At 38.6% G+C, this 25,722-nt stretch overlaps 2 protein-coding genes and 1 non-coding gene across 5 annotated transcripts; 1 reads left to right on the forward strand and 2 right to left on the reverse strand.

Moving 5' to 3' along the window:
- Nucleotides 1-8,219: 8,219 nt before the first annotated feature.
- LOC139785251 (U6 spliceosomal RNA) lies at nt 8,220-8,326 on the forward strand. The gene has a single exon (XR_011721868.1). It is a non-coding gene; the product is annotated as a U6 spliceosomal RNA (small nuclear RNA).
- An 11,109-nt stretch (nt 8,327-19,435) lies between these two features.
- Nucleotides 19,436-22,026, reverse strand: LOC139785249 (uncharacterized). Its single transcript, XM_071724435.1, has 7 exons — nt 21,910-22,026; nt 21,564-21,763; nt 21,115-21,480; nt 20,901-21,047; nt 20,387-20,595; nt 20,157-20,316; nt 19,436-20,080 (listed from the first exon to the last, which is right to left on the reverse strand). The coding sequence occupies exons 2-7, from the start codon at nt 21,760-21,762 to the stop codon at nt 19,971-19,973; spliced, it is 1,191 nt and encodes a 396-aa protein (XP_071580536.1). The 5' UTR covers nt 21,763; nt 21,910-22,026; the 3' UTR covers nt 19,436-19,970.
- Nucleotides 22,027-22,364: 338 nt separating this feature from the next.
- Nucleotides 22,365-25,518, reverse strand: LOC139785248 (uncharacterized). Of its 3 annotated transcripts, none has more exons than XR_011721867.1 (4): nt 25,229-25,518; nt 22,975-25,106; nt 22,684-22,783; nt 22,365-22,397 (listed from the first exon to the last, which is right to left on the reverse strand). XR_011721867.1 is itself a non-coding variant. In XM_071724434.1 (2 exons), the coding sequence occupies exons 1-2, from the start codon at nt 25,333-25,335 to the stop codon at nt 22,982-22,984; spliced, it is 2,139 nt and encodes a 712-aa protein (XP_071580535.1). In that variant the 5' UTR covers nt 25,336-25,504; the 3' UTR covers nt 22,834-22,981. The 3 variants fall into 3 exon arrangements, 1 of the variants encoding a protein (XP_071580535.1); XR_011721866.1 differs by having other exon boundaries at nt 22,975-25,013; nt 25,229-25,504; XM_071724434.1 differs by lacking the exons at nt 22,365-22,397; nt 22,684-22,783 and having other exon boundaries at nt 22,834-25,013; nt 25,229-25,504.
- Nucleotides 25,519-25,722: the final 204 nt, after the last annotated feature.

Here is a 25,722-nt window from a genome sequence, read left to right on the forward strand (position 1 = left end):
ATGAAGAACATTTCTGCGATCTCGCGTTTCCTAACTTGTTTTTTGCAATGTAATATCTCTGTTTTATGCCATTCGAATTCGTGATCATAAGAGGTACGGTGCCTACTAACAACGGAATGATTGCTGACATGTTTCTTGAGATATAATAAATTTATATATTGCCAGTCAGCGTCGATTATTACTCTCCTTTTATTTATTCACTAGCGAAGAAAAGGTCTATTAATTAAAGTAATTTAAATCGACCGTGACTGGCAATATATAACGTCTTTCCGATGTGAACATAGAAAAACTGTGAGCCAACTTGATTTGTCGGATTCACACAGCACTTTTCCGGACAATCATCGAGACATTATTAATTTCGACCATGGGTTTTGGTCCGTTGATGTAATTTCTAATTTAAATAGTTTAAATTTTTTCACATCGGAAAGACGTTATATATTGCCAGTCACGGTCGATTTAAATTACTTTAATTGTTATTCTATACTGGCGTAAGAAATTTATTAAAAGGTCTATTCTTTCTTGGTTTATATTATATTATTTATTATATTTCTTTATTTTATAAACACATAAAATATACAAATATAATATATAATATATATATAAAAAAGCAATATAAAGAATAAAATGAATAATAAAATAAAAGAAATTATATAATACTGTTTTAGAATTTATAATATAAAGTATTATGTGTGGAACTTGTATTAAAACTAGCTGGTTACCCGGGGCTTCGCCCGGGCGTCTTTTTTTACAACTTTATTATATCTAGCTAATCTAATTCATAAACACATATTGTCAATAACTTTTTTACATCGCTCATGATCCTCACCGAATTCAATAACAACCTTCCTTAAATGATAATCAATCCATCAAATAACTTATACATTTTTTAGACATAAATCGGCAACCCCTTCACCGATTCTCGCCAAATTCAATACCACCAACCTACCTTTAATGATACTCCATCTATAAAAAAAATTAGCTCGATATCTCAAAATTTACGGAAATTAGAGCAATCACGTAGATTTTTTTAAGACAGAAATCGGTAACCCCTTTATTATTAACAATTTTTTGAATTCTATTATATTCGTCAGTTTTTCTACCCCTATTTCATATATAATACTTTAAGATTTTTGGTTGATTAGTTTTTAAGAATAACGTTCAAACATACACCACCCGTAAGAATTTTATATATTAGTACATCATTCCCGAAAAGTTAGACAAATTTTGGCACCGGTTTCCAATAAATCGGTCCATTAATAAATGAGTAGTTCGCAGTCAGTCAGACAGACTGTCACAGACATTAGGAAAATTTTGGAACCGATATCCTAAAAAATCGGTGATGATGCGGTTCTCAAAATACGTCTACGGTCTAAGTTAGAGTATCATGAGATAGTATACCAAATTTGGTTTTCTAATTTGAAAACTGTAGATTTGCATAGCGGACAAACATACATACATTCATTTATATAGAGATAGAGATAAAAATATGAATTTATTACAATTATATGTATTTCTTGTGCTAATAATATAATAATTTGTAACAAGTTTAATCGCTTATCCATTCTTATTAGTAAGCTCAATTTTTTTAAAATGTATGGATGCAAATTTAGTAGCTTCGGTCACTGCTTTTTCTATCAAAATCTTGTGACACATGTGTAGATTTTATACTGGCAATAACATGGATTTGAATCCTTTAATATAGGTCTTTGATTTGCATTAAAAATTTGTAGAACAACATCCATCCAGATTTGTGCATTGAATGCATTAGAAACCATCTCCTACATAGTTCCTAATAATTTTTTTCGTTTTTTTTGTTCCTTGCCTATTTATTTAAATTCAAATAAAATGAATGATGTTTTACATCATTCATTTATATTACAAGGAAAAAAATTATTAGAGGTGCAAGAGATGCAGTAACTCTTTACATACATTATAATTAGTATGCAGGAAATAAATAAAAACATAGATGAATTTTGTGTTTCGCTAATATATTTAGAAAATCCGCAATAAACTTGAATGATTTATCAAAATGATTTTATATCATATCATACTTACTAAGGAATCTTTGAGAATACTTTCATTCAAATACAATTATACATACAATGGAAGTAATTATAAATTTTCAACACCAAACTCCTTGGCATTATTATCAATGGTAAGATTAAAGTAAATGCTATAAATATATCTGTCATATTCTCTGTGATTAAAATATGATGTAACTTGAAAATAATATCTATTTTATATATTATAGGTGAATTAGTTATAAATAAAAATTCCAAAACTACAAAATTTAATAATAGAAAAGCAGTAAACATCAATAAGATATTAAATAGTACCAATGAAGTTGGTATTATATTGGATAAGACTGTGTGCTATGCATTAGAAGGTGGCCAGAGAGGTGCAGTATCTCAACATACATTAATTAGTATGCAAGAAATAAATGAAAACCTAGATGAATTTTGTGTTTTGCTGATGTATTTAGAAAATCCACAATAAACTAGAATGATTTATCAAAATGATTTTATATCAGCGGTGCACACGTAGTTTTGTTGTTAAAATTTTGCAGCAAATATTGAGATCCTGATGTATTTAAAAATTATATGGATAATAATGTTGATTACACTCCGTTTTTTGTTTTTTTTTTTATATGTAAGTTACATCACATATGTCATAATTATATATATATACATACTTATTGCAAAGTGTTCTCATAATAATATGTTTCTAATTCTCATTTATTTAACATTTCTGATATTGTCGTATTTTAGAGAGTGACTATAGAAACTATAGCAAGTAAAAAAGTCGTTATTTTATTTTTCTTCTAATTTTTTCCAATATAGAACTACCTAATTGCGTAGTTTTGTAATAAAATTATTTTAAAAATTATTTGACGAAAAATTGTCACATTACTTGCATGATTGCATCTGTTCCTGCAATCTATGATGAAATCAAGTTTTTTCTTATGCTTCTTTAATTTATTTTTTATGACTCAATGTAATTTTCATTGAAATAGTATGTAGTTTAAAATTTTGATCTTATACATTAGGTACTGTCTAATATAGATTAGAGAAGCATAAGAAAGGACTTAATTTCATCATAGATTGCAGGAACAGATGCAATCATGCAAGTATTAAAATGTGACAATTTTTCGTCAAATAATTTTTAAAATAATTTTATTACAAAACTACGCAATTAGGCAGTTCTTTATTGGAAAAAATTAGAAGAAAAATAAAATAACGACTTTTTTACTTGCTATAGTTTCTATAGTCATTCTCTAAAATACGACAATATCAGAAATGTTAAATAAATGAGAATTAGAAACATATTATTATGAGAACACTTTGCAATAAGTATATGTATATATATAATTATGACATATGTGATATAACTTACATGTAATATTACAGAAATAAAATTTATTGTAAAATATTTTCGTATAATGTGAAATAAAGTTTTATAACATTAAAAAAAAAGAACAAAAAATGGAGTGTTTAATCAACAATATTATCCATCTAATTTTTAAATACATCAGGATCTCAATATTTGCTGCAAAATTTTAACAACAAAACTACGTGTGCACCGCTGATATAAAATCATTTTGATAAATCATTCTAGTTTATTGTGGATTTTCTAAATACATCAGCAAAACACAAAATTCATCTAAAGCGGGTGCTTGTTAGCCTTGGTACGTTACTGCCTTCTGCTACGGACGGCCAGAAAGCATTTTCAGGCCGTATTGCTAAAGCGGGGAGCACGCGGCAACGCCGCACAGACGCGGCAACGCCGCAGTCTTAGCATTTGTCTCTCTACCGTGCGTCCGCGTGAGCAATTCAATGGTGTGTGTTTTCTCGACGTTGGCAACACTGAAACGAAGTTTCGCATTGTCACCGCGCGAGGTCTCCAATATCAATTCGGAGTTCGGCCGTGACTCCTGTCGACCCTTAAGTGTATAATTTTTCGTTACCGATTTTTTGGAAACCAGTTCCGAAATTTTTTCAATTTTTCAATAATTGACCGAATCTTAAAGAATCATATATGAAATAGGGGTAGAAAGAACTAAAGAATGTAATAGAATTAGAAAAATTGCTAATAGTAAAGGGGTTTCCGATTTCTGTAAAGAAAAAAAAATGTACGTGATTGCTCCAATTTCCGCAAACTTTGAGATATCAAGCTGAATTTTTTTTTATGGATAATTTTTTGTCACCGATTTTTTGGAAACCGGTTTGGAAATTATTCAAATTTCAAGAAATAATAAGTATTAATTGACCGATTTTCTTGAAAACAGTGCCAAAAGTCTTTTAATTTTTGAAGGATAAGTTTTATTTTTTATTATAATGGATAATTTTTTATTAATGGATCAATTTTCTTGAAACCAGTGCCAAAATTTTTCTAATTTTTTGTTGATGATCTTGATGAAACTGGTACCAAAAGATTATTAATTTTAAGAGGATGGCTACTATGGGGTTGAAAATTGGAGGTTTTATGGGGTTCTATTGGTGCTCCTAATCAATGAGTGAGTTTGGGGAGAGGGGAATAGATTTTAAGCCCACGCGAAGAGCGGGCGAAAAATCTAGTTTCATATATAATTCTTTAAGATTCGGTCAATTATTTCCCGAGAAATTGGAAAAATTTCGTAACCGGTTTCCAAAAAGATCGGTAACAAAAAATTATACACTTTATAGCACTACCCCGGAAAATTCTACCCCTACTTTATATACAATTCTTTGAAATTCAATCAATTATTTCCCGAAAAATTGGAAAAATTAGAAAAACCGGTTTCCAGAAAATCGGTAACCAAAAACTGTACACATCATGGCGCTCCCCGGACCAAATCTTAAAGAATTATATATGAAATAGGGGTAGAAAAGACTGAAAAATATAATAAAATTAGAAATAGCCCAATATTTCAAAATTTGCAAAAGTTAGAGCAACCACGGGCATTTCTAAAAAAATTCAAATTTGTTTTAAAAAAGAACCCCTTTACCGATTATTGCCAAATTCAATACCAACCTTTCTTGAATGATACTCTATCGATTAAAAAAAAACAGCCCGATGTATCAATGCAGTTAGGGCAACCACGGACATCAAATCCACACATACACACACACACACACACACACACACACACACACACACACACACACACGGACATTTTTTTAAATGCAACATTTCGACGTTTTAGAACACTGAACATATTAGCATCAAAAACTCAAAACCAATCTTTTCTTTGATTTCTTCTACCCTTATTTCATACATAATGCATTTAAATTTGGTTGATTAGACCCAACTTTATACGCAATCAAAGGTTCATATACGAAATTTATGAAAACAAAGCTTCCTCTATGAGAAAGCAAAACCGGTTTCCAGAAAATCGGTAACAAAAAACTATACACATCATGGATGGCACTCCCCGGAAAATTCTACTCCTATTTCATATACTTTTGGTAAAAATTCGGTCCACTAACGAATAAGATTCGGTCAATTATTTCCCGAAAAATTGGAAAAATTAAAAAAACCGGTTTCCAGAAAATCGGTAACGAAAAACTATACATTTTATGGCACTCCCCGGGAAATTCTACCCCTATTTCATATACTTTTGGTAAAAATTCGGTCCACTAACGAATGAGTAGTTCGCGGTCAGACATACATACATACAGACAGACGACGGTACTTATAATAATAGACTAGATTTTTCGCCCGCGCTTTGCGCGGGCTCAAAATCTATTCCCTTCTCCCCAAACTCACTCATTAATTAGGAGCACCTTTAATATTCTTTCTTCTCAAACTCTAACCTACATCTTCGAATTCTTTTTTAAAAAATTTCTACCTCTACTTCATATACAATTCTTTAAGATTCGGTCAATTAATTCTCGAAAAATTGGAAAAATTTTGTAACCAGCTTCCAAAAAGATCGGTAACGAAAAATTATACACTTTATACTATAAAGTGGAACTGTAATCTCCCCCAAATAATATTAAATAGCTAGTTATATAGACGGTTAGAATGTATAATTATAATTAGGACAATAGTTTCCGCGCCACCCATGGGGTACTATTGCTGACGCGTTTTTTTTTTAAGTGGTTTCCCCAATAGGCTTACTCCACTAAAAAGAAAAATAATGTGAAATTCATTAATGAACGAAAGAGCGGAAATCAAAGGGACAATAAAGAATGATAAAGTAATCACTGCGCACTGCGCAGAATGCATTTTATTTGCAATTACTGCGCCAATCGCAGAATGCATTTCTGTTCCTCTTTATTTTATTCTCATCACTGCGCACTGCGCAGAATGCATTTTATTTGCAATTACTGCGCCAATCGCAGAATGCATTTCTGTTCCTCTTTATTTTACTCTCATCACTACGCACTGCGCAGAATGCATTTTATTTGCAATTACTGCGCCAATCGCAGAATGCATTTCTATTCCTCTTTATTTTACTCTTATCACTGCGCACTGCGTAGAATGCATTTTATTTGGAATTACTGCGCCAATCGCAGAATGCATTTCTGTTCCTCTTTATTTTACTCTCATCACTGCGCACTGCGCAGAATGCATTTTATTTGATTTCTGTTCCTATTTATTTCTCATTTATTAATTTAGGCTAATATATATTTGTCTTTTTTATATTTATTCCATTAATGAATAAGTTGTTCGCAGTCGGACATCAGATACTTATTATTTCCCGAAAAATTACGTAAAAATTAAACAAATTTCGGTACCGGTTTCCAAAAAAATCGGAATAATTCAGATATCATACTTTTTTTTAACGGCTGAAATACTCACCGCTGACCCGGCATTATTGGCTCTCCTCTAATTTTTTTGCATGTCAATTTACAAAATTTCTCGATATACAACATTTTTTGTAAAAGATTTTGAATTTTCCTCAATAAGATGTCCTTGATTGCTGTTTCCATCGATCTTAACTTTGACATTATCCCTTCTCTTTCTTTCTTATAATGTGCGAATATCCTTTTTCTTCTCTCTCCTCTTTCTGTCTTTTCCTTGCGATTTGTCTTTAATCGATTGCATAAAAAACTGTATCCTTTCTGAGTATGCTAACTCTTGACACACAAAATACAATCGCTCGCGACAGTCACGAATTGAAGTGACTGGTTTATCAGTTGACATATAATATGTGAAAGCAGCAACTTATCCTATCTATATAACATATTTCATTTAAAACTGATCGACCTATGAACGATATCATTTGTTAAATTTATATTTATTTTTATGAAAAAGATTTATTTATTATTAATTTTATTACATTTATTTACTATTAATTATATTATTTTATATTTATAATTAATTAGATATATATAGATTTAAAAAATATAAATATTATTGAAAGTAAATTTTTTTTTACACCCATGAACTATACGTTTTGCAAGATTAAATAAAACTCAATTAATTAATTAATATTTATAATTACAATTTTTGTAATCTCTGCAATCAAAATATTAATATCGTTAAATATCGATACTACATTCTTTAGTTCTTTCTACCCCTATTTCATGTAATTCTTTCAGATTCGGTCAATTATTTCCCGAAAAAATGGAAAAATTTCTGAACCGGTTTCCAAAAAGATCGGTAACAAAAAATAATACACTTTATAGCACTCCCCAGAAAATTCTACCTCTACTTCATATACAATTCTTTGAGATTCGGTCAATTAATTTTCGAAAAATTGGAAAATTTTCTGATACCGATTTCCCCAAAGATCGGTAACGAAAAATTATACACTTTATGGCAATTCCCGGGAAATTCTACCCCTACTTCATATACAATTCTTTAAGATTCGGTTAATTAATTTCCGAAAAATTGGAAAAATTTTGTAACCGGCTTTTAAAAAGATCGGTAACGAAAAATTATACACTTTATAGCACTCCCCGGAAAATTCTACCCCTGTTTCATATACAATTCTTTGAGATTCGGTCAATTATTTCCCGAAAAATTGGAAAAATTTGAAAACCGGTTTCCAGAAAATTGGTAACAAAAAACTATACACATTATGGCACTTCCCGGAAAATTCTACCCCTATTTCGTATACTTTTGGTAAAAATTCGGTTTACTAACGAATGAGATTCGGTCAATTATTTCCTGAAAAATTGGAAAAATTAAAAAAACCGGTTTCCAAAAGATCGGTAACGAAAACTATACACTTTATGGCACTCCCCGGGAAATTCTACCCCTATTTCATATACTTTTGGTAAAAATTCGGTGTACTTGCTTCGGCAGTACATATACTAAAATTAGAACGATACAGAGAAGATTAGCATGGCCCCTGCGCAAGGATGACACGCAAAATCGTGAAGCGTTCCACATTTTTTCCCCTCAGGGGGTGGGGGAGGCCACCGGGAACTCTTAGGAGTCCCTAGGAGCCTTCCCCACTACGGGTCTTGCGCACCCGGGGTACCCGAGCACGCCAGTACCGTAATCTTCGTCAGTTTTCGAACTGGCGAGGACCGGGGAGTCCTTCGGGACTCGCGAGGCAGACTACCTCTATAAATAACTGTCCGGCTCGGGCGGAGCCGTGAGGGACGAGCCTTTGCTCTCCCAACCGTCCTAAGGGAAGGAAAACCCTGACAGAAAACCGGGGGACCGGCTGCCCTGCTTAGGAGTCTGGGTCTGGCTTCGGCCACCCAGATTCCAACAGCCGGTAGGGGATGGCGAATGGCGACCCCGACTTCAAACGCCCGGTCGGCCGGGACCGTTAGGGAGGAGTTTCTACTCCTCCCACCGACCTAGAGGATGGAAAACCTCGAAAAAAAAAACCACTGGGGATAGGCCCCTTCCCTGCCAATTGCACGCCGGTGCTCCAGCAGGGTCAGGGAAGGTGTGCCCGTGGGGATTTGGGGAGGGTTACAGTTCTCCCCGTTCCCGAGGCGGGCAGGGATGCCGTCTCGCCGAAGGAGCGGGAAGACCCCCTCTCATTTACCCCATTGCACGCCGGTGCTCCGGCAGGGGGAGAGGGGGTAACCCTCTTTCGGGCTGGCTCGGTACGTGGTGCCGGGCTGACCGGAGAAGAGGTCCACATCGGCGGCTTGCACACCAGGGTCGTGGACCCACGGTGCTGCCGATGTGGAGGGTCGTCTCGGGCCGCTCGAACGTACTTCGAGGTCGGGGCCGGGGCGACCTGGGTGGGAGACCCGTCGGGCCGCTCGGACATCTTCCGAGGGCGGGGCCGGCGGGTCTAGCTGTCGGACGTAAGGGCCGACAGCGCGAGTAGAGGCTCGTCGACAGAGGACCGCCTCACCTGGGGGAGCATCCTGTGCCCTGGCCTTTCGCGGGCGGCGCGCGGCGGGGGGGGGGGCCGGGATCGAGCATAGCTCGGCCGGATCCGCCCCCGCAGGCTTAGCGCGCGGGAGGTGTATGGTGGGGGCTCTCCCTACCATAAATCTGTCGATGAGCGGTATATGGGTCGTCGGTGCGGAGGTTACCTCGGCCGGCGACCCGGGCTCTTAAGCTGTTCCCCCCATCGGGAGAAGTGGTGGAGGGGGTGCGGCCTCTGCGCCCTGAACGACGGGGGGATCTCTCTCCCGCGTGTGGCGACGCCCCCTGCAGTGCCCCCACTGTCGGAGGTGGGGGACCCCCGAAAGCCCGCGGTGCGGTGACTCCTTGATGGGCCTCGCCCGCGGGTGAGTAAGGGGCAAACCAAGGGACCTGCCCCAGATGGGCGAACCATACCGCAATTCCTGGGGCGGTGGTGTAGCCGGCCCCCCGGGGGAACTCAAGGCCCGGTCGGTCCATGTTGGGCCGATCGGTGAGGGCACGCCCTGGCCGGTAGAGCCGCGGGGGGTCAAGGGAGAGTTTAATATCATGCAACATTCAACCCCTCTTAATCAGACGAGCTTAGGGAGTAAGAGGGATCGGGATCGAGGTACCTCGGCCGTTGGTAGGGAATGCCGCTTTGTTGCGGGCAAGCGCAGGTGCGCAGCAGGGAATCGCTCCGGTGGGTTCCCCCACCACTAGCAGCAGCAGCAGCCGTGATAGAACGGCAAGAGCTGCGAGCGGCTCCAAAATGGGGAGTAAAATCCCCACGAGGAGTGTGGGGGGAAAGAGGGGCATCGGGAAAGGGCACACCCGGCCTCTGTCTGACTCGGAGTCGGACACTCGCAAGAGACTGAGATCGCCGCTTTCGCCGATGCGCAGGATCGAAGAGAACACGGGTTCAGGCGCGGGCTCGGTGGACTCGTACGAGGACGTCCACTCGAAAAAGGACGAGACGGGCGACGAGATCACGGAGGTGGAGAACATCCAGGACAAGGACGAGCGCGCGGAGCTCCCTAAAGGGGTGGCGGCGAAAGCCAGAAATATCTTGAGGGAGACCCAAGATACTCTGACCGAGCTAATCGGAGAGGAGGATTGCCCCTCCATAAGAGTGAGAGAGGAGGGAGGTAGAGGCCGAACGGCAACTACCGGGGACTATTACCTGAAGCTGCTGCAGAAAGCGCAAAAGCAGGTAATAGATCGTGCCCAAGAAATGAAAGATTTGAGGGACGGGCTCATAAAGGCGAACCTTTCTAGAAACAGAAAGGAAGAGGAGATGAGAGCTAGGAAGGAACTCGGTAACCTCCCGGCAACCTCCCTCTCCGCTACTATAATAGAGGCCGTAAACGACCTGGACGTAGTGTCGGAGAAGTCCGGCTCGCTGATTGTACAGGGGCAAGCTTAATAAGTCGGCAGTAGGCCTAGATCTCGGCCGCGATAAGGTTGCTCGCCCAAAGGTACGAGGATCCGGCGTCGGGCTACAGGAGGGACGCCGAGATGGAGGAAATGCGGGAGAAACTCGCGGCACAAGAGAGGGAACTCGCAGCCCTCCATGAAGCAAGGGTTCAGCAACAGAGGGAGTTGCAGGAGCTGAGGAGTGAGATAGAGCTGCAGCGGGAACGAGCAGGGTGTAGGGAAAATGGGAACGGTTCTCCAGTAAGAACGGAAAAGAGAACGGCAAAAAAGAGGAAGATAGTCCTGCCAGCATCCTCTTCGGACGAGGAGACCCACCGTTGGACGGAGGATAGGACGATACTTGCCGGCGACATGGAGGTGGAGCCGGAGGTAAGACCAGAAGAACCAGGGTCGGAAGGAAGCTCGAGAAGCAGGGTCCTCCGGGGTCTGGTGGAGGAAGGCTTGCCACCCGTACTCAGACCTTCGGTGCAGGGTAAAAAGAAGGTTATAGAACCGAAGATACCCGCAACGAGGGCCATAAACCCGGCGTCATCCAGTAGGAAGATGGGCCAGGACGATGGGGTGGAGGGACTCCTCGCAACATTCAGGGATGAAGTAAGGGGGGAGATCCGGGAGCTAAAAGAGTTATTAATGAACAACCTCAGCTCCAGGAGGCTGGGGAAAGGAGGAGAGGAAACGCCTTTCGAACAGCCAAGTGGAACGCCCATGGTAGCGGCAGGGAAAGTGGAAGCGGTTAAGGGAAAGAAGAAGAAGGGTCCTACAACTAGGTCCAAGGCGGATGAGCCCGTTCCCATGTCGACCGCGAACATAGCGCGGTCGCAGGTACCGGGGCAAAAGTCCGCCCCCGTTCCCACATCGGCAGTGACAGGAGGACAGCCGGACAAGTTCATACGTGCCATGATGAGATTATTCTATTTTAGATAAAAGTTTTTATCAATATTTTAATAATTTTATTAATTCTTTATAATAAATCGTATATAATTAAAAAGGACATTATCACAACATATATATAATTTAAACATAGAGGAGGCTAATGTTAGATGAAAACGGAAGAGATAGATTGAAAAATAATTTTGCTACTATTTATGTTAATATTCAATTTTTATTCGTTATTTACATTTTTGCTTCAATCTCGAATAGACAGCGATGTTTACGTGACTCAAACAATAGAGGTAGGTAGAGGCTCTTTCAAGCTTGCATGATCACTTGGGTCCGAGTACCTTTTTTCCGGTGGGAAATCCTGCATTGGATACCCCCACCCCGGGGCGAGGTGGGCGGTTATGTCAAACTCCTACCGACTAAAACCCCTCCCACGATCCACCAGCCTTCTGAAACTGTAGAAAAATAAAATAGATTAATGGTTTATTTAAAAAAAATAATAATAATAATTTTAAAAAGTAATACTTACGTTGATATTTCATCAGGCTTCACGTTTCCATGCAACATATATCCTATTTCGTCCAAATAGGACATATATTGCATGGATATATTGTATACAGCGGCTGTCTGCAATTTCCGCAGGTACGATGGCGTATTGCGTTGAATGCTCTGCTTATATGCCTTCGAACGACATATACTGGATCGGCTTCAGCGTCCGCGTATGAATTCATGCATAAAGCACAATCCTTGTGTCCTGAACCCGAACCGGCTGTATAATATAAATAAATGGCGCAATACTTTGTGCGCCCATTCCGCGCCAAAATTTCGGGACGATACAGGGCTCTAAAAACGACTTCTCTGCAGTCATCATCACTATCCGCACTTTTGTACGCGCTGTCGTCTGACAGCGCGTGTTCTTCTTCTTCTTCTTCTTCTTCACCCGGCAGCGCGTGTTCTTCTTCTCCATCAGCCACAATGTCGTCAAAATGATCAGCCATTTTAATGTATCATATTATAAAAATGAACTTAATGATACAAAAATATCAAAGACACGATAGTGTTTCGCACCAAATACACACGCAGCACGAGACCTTTACGCACGAATGCACGAGAGCAAGTATTCAAGATTTTTGAAATTTGCTTCACCTGATGTGTAGATATACTTTGATTGGTGGGGATATTTCTTAAAATGATGGTAAAAAACAGGGACGAACAAATTCTTTGTTTTTTTCCCGTGGAGGTATACCCGGCCGAAAATTATTCATGAAAGATCCATACAAATGTTATAGAATTGAGCGTCGATGGCAGGTAGCTATAATTTATGACCTACAATTGTCACATTCTTTGAAGAGTTTGAGATAAGCAAATAGCTTACAACTGGTACCCAAAGGGTCTAAGGAATGTCGCGTCTCTGTGACGTAAAAGTAGAAGAAGAAGAAATGATTAAGAAAAGAGAAAAAGCGATAGAAGAAAGGTATAAAACGATGGAAAATAGAGTCAAAATTATAGTATTTTCAAGCAAGCGAGCGAGCGAGCGAGCGAGCGAGCAGTCTTTGGAATCTTTGGAATCTTTGAGAACATGGAGCAAGAGTTGCAGGAGCAATCCGATCGACTGAATTCGATCGAAGATTTTGCCGCGTGGGAGCAACGATGCAACCAATTTATTGAAGTGTTGGAAGAAGAAAGCCGAAATAAACGGCCTCGATTAAACGGCGATATATTATCAATCGGGAATCGACAGTCGTTGGTGGCTCAAATCGCGCGAATCGAAAGTATAAAAGATTCGGTACGTCAACGTTTCGTGCATGTGGGTGCCGGATACAGTGCGGGTGAGACAGGACTCAGATGGCGCAAGATAGATACGGCTTTCGAAAGCCGCATATTGACTGGTGCGGTAATCAATACCGATTACATTGAACCGCGAAAATTTCTCGAGGACGCGGGAAACATCGTATTCAATCATGTGCGGAACTTCATACAAGAACATAACAGTGTAAAAATAAACACAATGTTTAATGGCGAGTTTGTGGCGGGCGATAAACGCGCAAATAAAAGTGTCAATACGGGAAACTGTGAACTCCTTCGCGAGTCCGATTTGGAAGAGTGGTATAAGTTGCGCGTTATCGAGTCCACTTTAGCATCGCTGGATGAATTCCTGGAACGTGATAGCGGATGAGCGTTATCGCGTATACATAATTTAACGCTAAATATAAACAAATATAATCCATTGCACGCGGGGTGTTACATCGATTTACCGCAAGAAATTAAATTAAAGAAAGCGGTGATCAACATGCAATCAACGGACAATGCATGCTTCGCGTGGTCGGTGGTCGCCGCGCTGTATCCAGTTGAGCGAAATACATGTAGAATATCTTTATACCCTCATTATAAAACAATATTAGATTTACAAGGCATCGAATTCCCAATGTCGGTGCGTCAAATTAAAAAATTTGAAGATCTCAACGGCGTTTCAATCAACGTATATGCCATCCAGAAAAAAAACAAGGATCAACATACAATCCTTCCAATACGGCTCACCGATTGAAAGATAAACAACAAACACATAAATTTGTTGTACGTGGAAGATCCGCAAGATGCTAACGTAGGACATTTCGCCTGGATAAAAAATTTATCGCGTCTCGTTAGCTCGCAATTGAGCATACACCATAGCCGAAAATACTTTTGCGATCGGTGAGTATACATCCTAATAAAAATAAAAATAATTTTTATGTAAAAGATATATAAAAAATTTCATTATTTACAGATGTTTGCACTATTTCTACACGAGCGAGAAATTGGAAGCCCACACCATCGACTGTCTGGAGATGAACGACTGCGCGATCAAGTTACCGAGCGATAACGATAAGTGGCTGAAATTCAACAACTACGGCAGGAAAGAACGAGTTCCGTTTATCATATACGCCGACCTGGAATGTACCCTGGAGAAGACGGCAGCGGATCCTGAAACGTCCGGCATATACCAACACCATAAGGTATTTAGCGTCGGGTATTACGTGCATTGCTCATACGACGACTCATTATCCGCGTATCGATTTCGTCGCGATAATGACTGCGTCGCGTGGTTCGCCGAGGAACTCAAAGGATTGGCGCATCGCGTAAAGAACATCTTGTCCGACAATGTACCTATGGCGGATTTCACGCGAGACAAGTGGAAAAAATTTAACAGTGCGACGCAATGTCACGTGTGCGAGAAACCGTTCGCGCCAGACGACACGCGGGTACGCGATCACTGTCATTTAACCGGTAGGTACCGAGGTCCCGCACATTCGATATGCAATCTGAATTATAAGGATTCTTACTTCATCCCAGTAATATTCCACAATCTGTCGGGCTATGACGCGCAATTCATTATCAAGGAGATAGCTACCGCGTTCGAAGGCAAGATCGATGTACTGCCTATAACAAAGGAAAAGTACATCTCATTTACTAAACACGTGAAAGACACCACGGAAAGAGCTGATTCGCGAAACAATATAAAGTTAAGATTTATCGACTCATATAAATTTCTGAGCGCGAGTCTCGCAAAATTGTCATCCTTCCTAGATAATGATAAATTAAAAATTATACGTTCAAAATTTTCCATGTTATCCGACAACGATTTTGAATTATTGACGCGAAAAGGTGTCTTTCCGTATGAGTACATTGACTGTGTCGAAAAGCTGGAGGATACGTGTTTACCACCGCGCGATTCATTTTACAGTTCCTTGACCGGTGACACCGTATCCGAGAGCGATTACGCGCACGCCGCGAACGTATGGCAGCAATTCTCCGTTCGAACCCTGGGTGAATACAGTGATCTATACCTGAAAACCGATGTCTTGCTGTTGGCCGACGTGTTTGAACATTTTCGCGATAGCTGCGTCGCGAGTTACGGACTCGATCCAGCGCATTATTACACTCTACCGGGTTTCACGTGGGACGCTATGTTAAAACATACACGTATTAATTTCGAACTGCTCACAGACATTAATATGATAATGTTTATCGAACGTGGTATTCGCGGCGGTCTCAGTCAATGTTCCGGTAGATACGCGCAAGCTAATAACAAGTACATGCAATCTCACGATCAGTTGAAACCATCGTCGTACCTAATATATTTCGATGTAAACAACTTGTACGGCTGGGCGATGTGTGAGGGCCATTGCCCTACGCAGATTTTCGATGGGTCGAAGACGTTTCGAATTTCAACTTTAGCGCAATCGCGTTGGATTCGTCCACGGGTTATATTCTCGAGGTCGATCTAGAGTATCCGCAGAATAAACACGACGCGCACGCTGATCTACCGTTCTGTCCGACGAGCGATAAACCGCCCGGCAAGCGAGAGAACAAACTTCTCGCGACTTTATACAATAAGGAGCGTTATGTCATTCATTATCGCAACCTACAGCAGTGCACGCGCCACGGCCTTCGCGTCACAAAGACACATCGCGTATTGCAATTCGCTCAATCTGCGTAGCTCCGCGCTTACATCAAACTCAATACAAAATTTAGAACACTGGCCAAAAATGAGTTCGAGAAAAATTTATATAAATTAATGAATAACGCGGTTTTCGGAAAAACGATGGAAAATGTACGCAATCACGTCGATGTAAAATTACTGACGACGTGGGACGGACGATACGGCGCGGAGGCAATGATCGCGCGACCGAATTTCCACAGCAGGAGCGTGTTTTCGGAAGATCTGGTAGCCGTCGAACTGCGAAAACTCGAGGTAAAGTTCAACAAACCAATCTACGTGGGTATGTGCATCCTCGATATATCCAAGATATGTTTGTATGAATTTCATCACGAGTACATGTTACCGTTGTATCGCGACAAATGTAAAGTTATGTACACCGATACGGACAGCCTTATATACCACATCGAGTGCGACGACGTGTACGAGACGATGAAACGCGACATCAACAGATTCGACACAAGCGATTATCCGGTAGATAACGCGTACGGTATACCACTTGCAAACAAGAAGGTGCCGGGCTTAATGAAAGACGAAAACAATGGCGCGATAATGACGGAATTCGTTGGACTCAGAGCGAAGATGTATGCGTTGAAGGTGGATGGTAAAAAAGACACTAAAAAAGCAAAAAGCGTCAAGAGTAACGTCGTAGCGCGTTCTTTGTCTGCCGGCCGTTCTTTGTCCACTAGTCGTTTATAGCCATTCGCTAGCCGTTCATAGCCATTCGCTAGTTGTTCATAGCTGTTTCTGAGTCGTTCGTTAGCCGCTTGATAGCTATTCCTGAGCCGTTCCTGAACCGTTCGTCGTTGCCGTTTATCGTCGTCCGTTAATCGTTTATAGCCGTTCCATTTGTTGCTATCCATTGTTGTTGTTGTTGTTGTTGTTGTTCGTTTTTGACTCAGCGGTGGTCAAATGCCGAAGCTCGTGTATCGCAATCCGTAACGCTTGCAGATCCTTCTCGAACGCAGCCAGCTTCTCGTCTGACTCTTTCTGTCGATTGCTCGACATTTTAAAGCACTGATCCACGTATAGTTTGTTAACCGCATCATCATCAGCTTCCAGTTGCGCCACGCGTCGAATCTTGCGCGACTTTGCATCAAAGTTGGCGGCAACCATACAAAGAGCGTTATCCCGCACGTAATTTCTGACTAATCCATTGCATTGATAGTTCGGTTGCGTCTCGCCTCGTCCGAGCGATATGCCAAACTTGTTGATCGGCATTTCAATGGTGATTGAATGGTTCGCCGACGCACGGTTTAATTTATAATAAGCCCAGCCTCGCGAAGTTCCTCGATGATCGACAGGATCTCGTTGTCGTGACCGTTGTGACACGCTTGGCGCGAAGCGTCGAGCAATCGGAGACGATCCACCAGCTCGTTGGGGTCGTCCCAGTGCACGTAGTCAATCTTATTATTGGTTAGCGTCATCGCGTGAGGCATGCATAATCCCTTTCCAGATTTTTTCTTCCTGGATTCGCTAGGAAACAACGGTGCGATTACCTGTGTATACTTGTGTCCCCTGTTGCTCTTTACTCGCTCGCGAGGATCGTGCTTGAATTTATGAGCACTCGTTTCCAACAGCAGACTCTTGTACTTTTTCATATCTCCCTCCGTGTAGATCTCGTCATCGGGCATTCTCTTGAAGATCAACTCATAAAGACCGGGTGTGCCGATATATCGTATACTATCGACAATTTTTCTATCCTCCTTGTTCACGTCAAAACGTTTATTACCGAGCATCATTCCGTCCTTGCCGAAATAAACGCCGTATACGGGGTCTATACTTCGATCGGCGCTCAGAAAAGCCCCGATGTACTCTCGGCCCAGTGGACCCAAGTGATCTTGCAACGCTTGTAGAAACGTTTCTCGTCCCTTCGACGTTTCCAACTGCTTTCGTACGGATGTCGCGATCGAGTCGTCCGTGGTTTCAAAAACATTCGCGCTTGCAAGGAATTCGGTAATTGTATCTTGCACGGTTCTCGCCGTCGTGGACGGTGTAGAGGTTATCGGTAGTACTTTCGATCGTTTCGATTGATCAGATTTATGCGGTGTCGATGAGAGATTCAACCAGGATTCTGATCGCTTCCTCTTTTTCGACGTCGCATCCTCCCAATCCTCCTTATCCTCCTCATCCTCCTCATCCTCCTCCCCCTCCTCCTCCTCCTCCTCCTTCTTGCGCTGCTGAAAGGGTAACGTTTCGATCCCCACGTCAGCGTCGCTCTCCGTCGGGTCCTCTTTCTTCACCGAGATCGAGTTGTCTGCGATCTTTTGCAACGGTCCGATGAGAGGCTTAAAGTGTGCGTCCAACTCAATGTCCTTCACGATCTTACCGGTCTTCAAAGCGCGAAGTTTCTTACGAATCGATTCACTCGTTTTCGCAATCTCCTTCACAATCTTCTCGCGCTCGCGAATATTCTCGCTCCTGTCGATTGTGGCCATCGCGGGAAAAAAGCAGAGTGTTAATCTCACGTTTTAACTCGACGAGGTATCGACAACGACTGACCGCTTTTGCGGTATCGCGAACACGTTAAATTCTTTTCTGTATCGACCGTTTGAAAGCGCGCTGTCCTTGTTTATCACTACAAACCCGTATTTGCGTTGCCAACAATCGTGGCACAACGCACAAAATTCATCGTACGACATGTCGGTATTTACGTGATCGTTGTACACGTGTTTCAGATTGGTACCATCCTGTTTGAACAGGATCAGTAGGTTCGCGTTGTCACGTATCAGATTTTTAGGTATTCTTGCGTACGTTTGACAGAGATAGAAGCAGTCGACGCTCGAGTGCCTACCCATTGAGAAGTACTCTCTCACAGCATCTTACTTATCGCACGCAACGTCATCGAAGACGAAGATTGAGTTTAAACGCGCATCGCTCGGCGGAATGACGTCACTGTTGTTGGAAAACGTAAAGTAGCCAATCTCTTCTATCGACGTTAATACATTCTCCAAGTATCGATATTTCGGTTGCTGCAACGATTTCGAGTACACATATACGTTCTCGAAACGTACACCGTGCGGACTTTCCAGCAAGCTTATCAGAACCCCAGTGAACACAGTTATATTGACATTATGTTGCTGTAACAAAATAAAATGTAACAAGTAATATTACAAAAGTATTTCTTGTAAGTTACTGGTTAGTTATTATTTCCTACTCATGTACATAACATGTTATATTGCTTGTTTCATTACGGTTACATATGAGAAATATTGTTTGTTATTATTAATTAAATTGAATGGAATATAAATATTCTGTTATTTGTTATATTTGTTATATTTTTGCGAACCTTACATATATTATATATATATATATATATATATATATATATATATACACATATGATAGCAGAAAGGAGAGGTAGCAGAAATTTTTATAATAAAAATACAAAATAAATGTACTTATTTGCTCATTTTTATTAATACAACATTACAAGATAACCTGTGCACAATACGCTAATATTATTTTTTATAAACAATAAAAAGTTTTGTACAGTCTTTGGTATTCAATACTAAAGTTAATATATAATAAACTTTGGCTTATAGAAAATATTTCCCATGTAGCAACTGAGTATATTTTGCTTGATTCAGATAAACCTACTTTTTTACATCAAAATCGATTGAATCAAGCAGTAAACACAACTGTTACATGGAAAAATAAATATTTTTCGGACAAAGTTACCCTAATGGGCCAGTTAACCTATTTTACAGTACTTAAAAACATTAAATACTTACGAACATTTTTTTAACCTTTGGCATTCAATACAAATAAAATATGTAATGCATTTAATACTTGCTAATAAAAATTTTTTTAATCTTTGGAATTCAACACAAATAAAATATGTAATGCATTTAAAAATGTGTAGTAAACTTAAAAGTAATGGACAAGAATAAGAATACCATATAGCAGGCTGTTTGTTCTGCTTTTAATTTTAATTCTCCTTTTCCTCTCGATTTTTCCGTTGCTTTGCAAATCGGAACCACTCCGCAGATATTGTATCCAGGTCTTTTTCTGTTACAACGTGATGTCCCAAAATGACGTCTATAAAGAAAGGCAAAATCCTTTGAATTGTGTTCATTATGCAAATATATTACAAAAAATATATAGGTGAATATACCTTTCATTACTGTAATCACCAATAATTTTGATACAGCAAAATTTTGTCTGCGTCCTTTCCAGGAACATTTCATTGCACATTCATTAGAAAAGACTTTTGCCAAAATATTTCTAACATGTTCTCTCGGTGAATGGCCTCCGATTTTTTGTAAAAAAGCTTCCTGTGTGTGTGAAATAAAACGATTTTATTAAGTATGCAAATAGAATCAAATTTTGTTTTGTTGTACTTACATATTCATTATATAAAGTTTTGTCATTTTTCAACTCAGCTTCGATTTTTTTAATATCATCAACACATTTTAATGGTAAAAACGTCTTAATTCTTTCTGTATTAGATTTATTTTGACCGTTGCGAATATATTTGTTAGTCAGTTGTGCTGAAACATCATCTAATTCCAGGTGCATATCTGCTACAGCCCGCATTAAATTTTCGACATTTCCTGGAATAAAATAATATTATAATATTTATAAATAAAAAAAGGATAAATCTGGATAAAGTAAAATTTTTATTTATTTCTTACTTTGTAGTTCTATACAACGCAATCAATTTTATATAATGATAAATATGAGAGAGAAGTAGATGTTTTTTGGCTTTAATGGCAATATTATACTATACTTCCAAATAACATATTCGTTTAATTTTAAAATATGACAAATATTGTATTTTTAAAAACGTATTTGTACGTGGAATTGGTACATTTATTAATTTATATAAATGTTTACAGTAAAAAGAAAAGAACTTTACCGTCAATTCTCTCCAGGAAATTTAATACAGTATTATTTTCTGTGCTCTTGTTCGTATTCCACGTCCTTTCAGAACCACTACTTTCACTTTTAGATGCTGACATTTCAGAATGTTCTCTAACTAATTCACGCCCAGTTGTCTGCATCACTGAAATCCAAATTTAAAAAGATCCGTGTATGTTTTAGGATTAAAATATAAAAAAATGCGAACTTACCATCGTTTTGATTATTATTTGTTACAGATTTAACGCCAATATTAGCATTATTTTGGGAACTCTGTATTTCTAGATCTGTAGGCCATGCAGGAAGAGCTTTATCAATGTTCTGTTCGTTCCCCGTAAGATCATCTTCAGATTGTTCTTTGTTAATAGGTACATTTACTTTTTTTCTACCATAAACTTTCATATTCTTAGAACTGGATCTACGATTTTTCTTATCATTGTTCCTTTCTTCATTTTCATCTGTATCTGAATGATTGACGTGAATAGGTTTCTTTTTACGTTGCCCTTTACCCATGCGTTGATCATCCGTTGATGTATAATTATCATCTTCTGCAGCTTTTCTCGCTTTCTCTACTGACGCTAAGAAAAAGACAAGAAATGAAATAGTGCACAAATATATATATACTACAAACAGTTTCATAAATAAAGGTTATAATTCTTACCAAAGTATTTTTGTATTTTCACAGAGATTAAGCTCCACGACTTTTTGTCAGGGTCCGCCCGTTTCGATATTAACGTTGATACGTTTTTTACAGAGGTTGGTGGCCACCAGCACATAACTTCATTGTCATCTTCATGTATCCAGTTTGTCGGCACTTCCGACACGGTATTGTCGATAAAACACACAACTGCATAAGCCATTCTACTAAACAAATAAGAATTTTGTGTGTATCAGACATTGCTTATGGGCCCCATAGCAAAATTGTAGAGTTTCTTTTACTGAATTTCTTATATTCTTCAATGATATATAGTCTATGTATAGGAAAATTCGTATTAACCTATACATACCTTTATACTAAACTGCAATTATTGCACTCAGGTATAGGCATGCGACGGTGTTACCGCGAAAATCACGTACACGTTTGGATACTTCCAGATTCTAGATACTTCGGATGACAAAGACCGGTGAGGGATCCGCTGCTGCCGGCACGAACCCGCCACGAGCGAGTCATGTGGGGTAATTGACCAATGAGCGCTCGCGGGGTCACTAAGGCGCGAAATGCGCACGCTGACGTAGGCAAACGCGGGAGATTTAAATACGGCCTGAGATTCACGTCTACGTTTACACCTTCTTCGCTTCATTTAGCGACGCTTTTCTTGGGCTGCATTCCGAGTTGCGCATGTGGGCATCGCTCCATCTTCGTTTGATATACGATGTGCAACGAAAATGGAGTGATGTTTGCAGCTCTTCATGCGTGGCTCGGAACGGACCCTTGTACGCGCTTAGTTGCGGAGTAGCGTTATTGGCTCCTGATTTAAGGCGCCAAATTTGATTGCTGTTTTTGATATATATATTTTTTTTACAAATAATAAACCTTTATTTATTATAAATAAAAATAAAGTTTAGTTTCTTGTAAATTTTATAACTGTTCTATTTTTATTCTATTCTAAATACAATAATATTGAGGTTAAAACAGCGAAACAAAATTAATATTTTTTTCTTGCATTTTCCCTACTTTTACAACGTACTTGATTTTATTCAATGTCAGTCTTTTTAGCACCATTTTGAAAATAGTGAAATAATATGTGCAAAAATAATAAAAATAAAAAAATAAATATTACCTTTAGACGGCGAGTACAAGAGAAAATAATGTACTTCATCGAAAAAACGCTTCTTAACAACATAGACATTTTGTGGAAATCACGTTTCTGTTTCGTGAAACTGAAAATAAGTAAATTTAATAAGTAAATTTTTCTCTTTTCATTGTACAATTGTATGTTCAAGTATACTGCATTATTAAAATTATCGTTAATACGTACATTTAAATAGAAATATTAGGTATATTAGAAAAAAATTATTCACATGCAATAAACAAAAAACTCTTATTATATTAAAATATTTATTTGCCATACATAATTGTTAATTGTCATGATGAAGCAATGGGACAATTGCTGACGTATCTCGTCCTGAATTAATTTTTAGACACTTGTTTTTAACTTCAGAGAGCAAAATAGTAACATTTTCATCATTTGAAGAATTATTAATTTCACAAATATTAAGTCTGAAGGAGTTACAAGGTTCTGTAAACAACGGCTTAATTGCTGAAAATAAATCACCAATAAGATATAGTTCATTCTCATTTATGATAATTTGGCTTACAACTAGTATCGCATTAGTTTTTAACAAACAGCAGTTATTCGGGTGTTTACTTGTAATTGTGAAATCTTTAAGTTCAATGCACTTAATATGCGTTCCTGTCTGTGCATAATGTATAATTGGATATGATTTTGATTCTTTTACAACGGGAATTTCATTTTCTTCGTGCAATCTATTATATATTTGTTCCAATGGCTTTGGAGAATTTTGAACTTTGTCTCGTAAACTTTTTAAATAGTTTTCAAACTTGAAACAGCTAAATTTGTCTAATGGGCCAAAAGTTTTAACTTCGTTAGGCAAATGTAATAAATTGTGGATATTATATGATATGAATTGTCGTCCGTACAAAACTTCATAATTCTTAACAAAATATTCTAATAACTGACGAGCATAATCGTTTAATGCTATACATGTATTCGGATCACATAATATTCTTATTGCAATACTCAATGTAAGAAAATGAATATAATATGCAGCAGACAGTATTGACTTCAAAATTACTGGGCCTACATAAAGCAAAAATAATCGGAATTCTGTAGCCTTCCACTTATCGACCTCTGTTAAAGTGCGAGGTAATCTTGAAAATCCAGATGAAATTGACGATTTAGTTGCTACAGTTGCATCAGACAAATATTTTTGATTATTTTTACTTAAACGACTATTGTTCGGACCTTTCACCCAGAAAAGGAGAAGACGTTTCATAACTCCTAAACATATTAAGTGCATGTAATCAATTGCAATTTGAATAACCATATCAATATTTAGTTCCTGTAAAATTGTATCACCTGTATGGTGTTCTTCTTGTTGTTTATTACGAAATGATTCGTCGGTTCTCATTGTAAAATTTGTTTCTGGGAAAACTACGGAGTTAATGTATTCTCCTTCCTGAGTACATTTATGACAGCAAAAATAGCCAGAATGGCTTTTTGTAGACATCACAAAAGCCATTGCTGGAGCATCACAGACAATGCCTGCAATTTCAACTAAACATTTCTTTCCGTTGTAAAAAAAACCATTTTGTTGAATTTCTGTCACTTCATTAACAAAAGGTCGTAAAAATTCATTTGCATTTGTTGGTTTCGAGTACCCGTGATAAATTCCTACAGCGAAAGGTCTTATATAAACATCCGCTTGGATGGACACCAAAATAGGCCAAAATTGGCTCCCGGAACTTTTCGACAAAGACATTCCGTCACAGTTAATTAACAATTTCACAGAATCTGGAACTTGTACGAAATATTTTTCTATTGACCGCTGAAGACCGACGACAAGTCCAAAATGTACATAAGAACCGTTTCCCACCGTTGTCGTAATTTCACTAATTCGGGGTGTGTGCATTAAAGTTCGGACGTCTTGAGGCAAAGTTTTATGTCCATTATTACGCAATATTGTTAATAATTTTTTAACAGATCTGTGGGAAATCCTCTCTGTATTTACCCAAGATCGTAATTCATTTTGTAAATTGTTTTCACCTTTGTTTTCATCAAAATCCAAATTTTGGATTTCTATATCATCAATCTCTGAGAAATTTGAACCTGAAGAGGCAGTATGTTGCTCCATTTCAATCTGCAACGCATCTTCTTCATAATTCTCAACTACAGGTGAAGTACGTGAAGTGACAGATGAAAACTCTGAATTCGAAGAGCAGAGACGTCCAAAATTGTCACCAACGGTTGATTCGTTGTTAGTAACATTAATAGATGTCGAATGAGTTGGAGTGTTTATTTCCACACAGACTACATCGTCTAATGCAAGATCTGAAGAAGGACCACTATTTGTAGAGATATCCGTATTTCTGTAGGATTCAATTTTTTGACGAATTAGCTGATTTCTTCGTCTCTTCGACAAATATTGTAGGTCTTTTGGCATTTTTTAATAATAATTACCACTAAAATTAAATTAAATTTTTATAATTAATGAAATAACCCAAAAATATAGTAAGAATTAATTAATATATAAACATAATGCGTATATTTATGATTTTTTGTAATAACTTCTCATTGCACATACCTGGTATTATATTTATAGCTATATATGTTTGTTCTCGTTTGGTCACTACCGTCGATCAACACGTGCCTTTTGTCCTCCTCAAGGATATTTGTGGTTATTTGGCACATTTCTCTAATGTTCCTCTAGCCCCCGCAACAAATCTCTTTTCCGACAGTTTTAATCACTTTGGTCCAATTAAAGGTTAAGAGCAACACGTGCTTTCTCCACGGCGGTTTAAGACCATCGACGCATATGTCGATATGTCGCATATGTCGATATGTCGCATATGTCGATTATATATATATATATATATATATATATATATATATATATATATATGATGTATAAGTATAAGCCTTAATAATCAGTATAGTTTTAGCCTAAACGGGAACTTTCACTATGGCTGCGTTCGGGAAGCGAGCTATCAACCTTAAAGGATATATAATTGTATTCTTATTACGTCTAATCAGCGATAAAAATAGTATGACTCGATTTGATTATTATGATCCATTTTC

The sequence above is a fragment of the Temnothorax nylanderi genome, unplaced genomic scaffold (assembly GCF_030848795.1).
Source record: "Temnothorax nylanderi isolate EJ_2023f unplaced genomic scaffold, tnyl_v1.0 TNYL_tig0763_pilon, whole genome shotgun sequence".
In the NCBI taxonomy this organism is placed as follows: Eukaryota; Metazoa; Arthropoda; class Insecta; order Hymenoptera; family Formicidae; genus Temnothorax; species Temnothorax nylanderi.

Bases quoted from the DNA above. Each gene is read 5' to 3' on its own strand.
- LOC139785249 (XM_071724435.1), bottom strand. From the start codon at position 21,762: ATGGCTTATGCAGTTGTGTGTTTTATCGACAATACCGTGTCGGAAGTG. The intron at 21,048-21,114 runs GTAAGTTCGCAT...TTTGGATTTCAG, and splicing joins AAATAATAATCAAAACGATG to TGATGCAGACAACTGGGCGT. The intron at 20,081-20,156 runs GTATATTCACCT...CTTTCTTTATAG, and splicing joins GGTGATTACAGTAATGAAAG to ACGTCATTTTGGGACATCAC.
- LOC139785248 (XM_071724434.1), bottom strand. From the start codon at position 25,335: ATGTGCCAAATAACCACAAATATCCTTGAGGAGGACAAAAGGCACGTG. The intron at 25,014-25,228 runs GTATGTGCAATG...TGAATCCTACAG, and splicing joins AGCTATAAATATAATACCAG to AAATACGGATATCTCTACAA.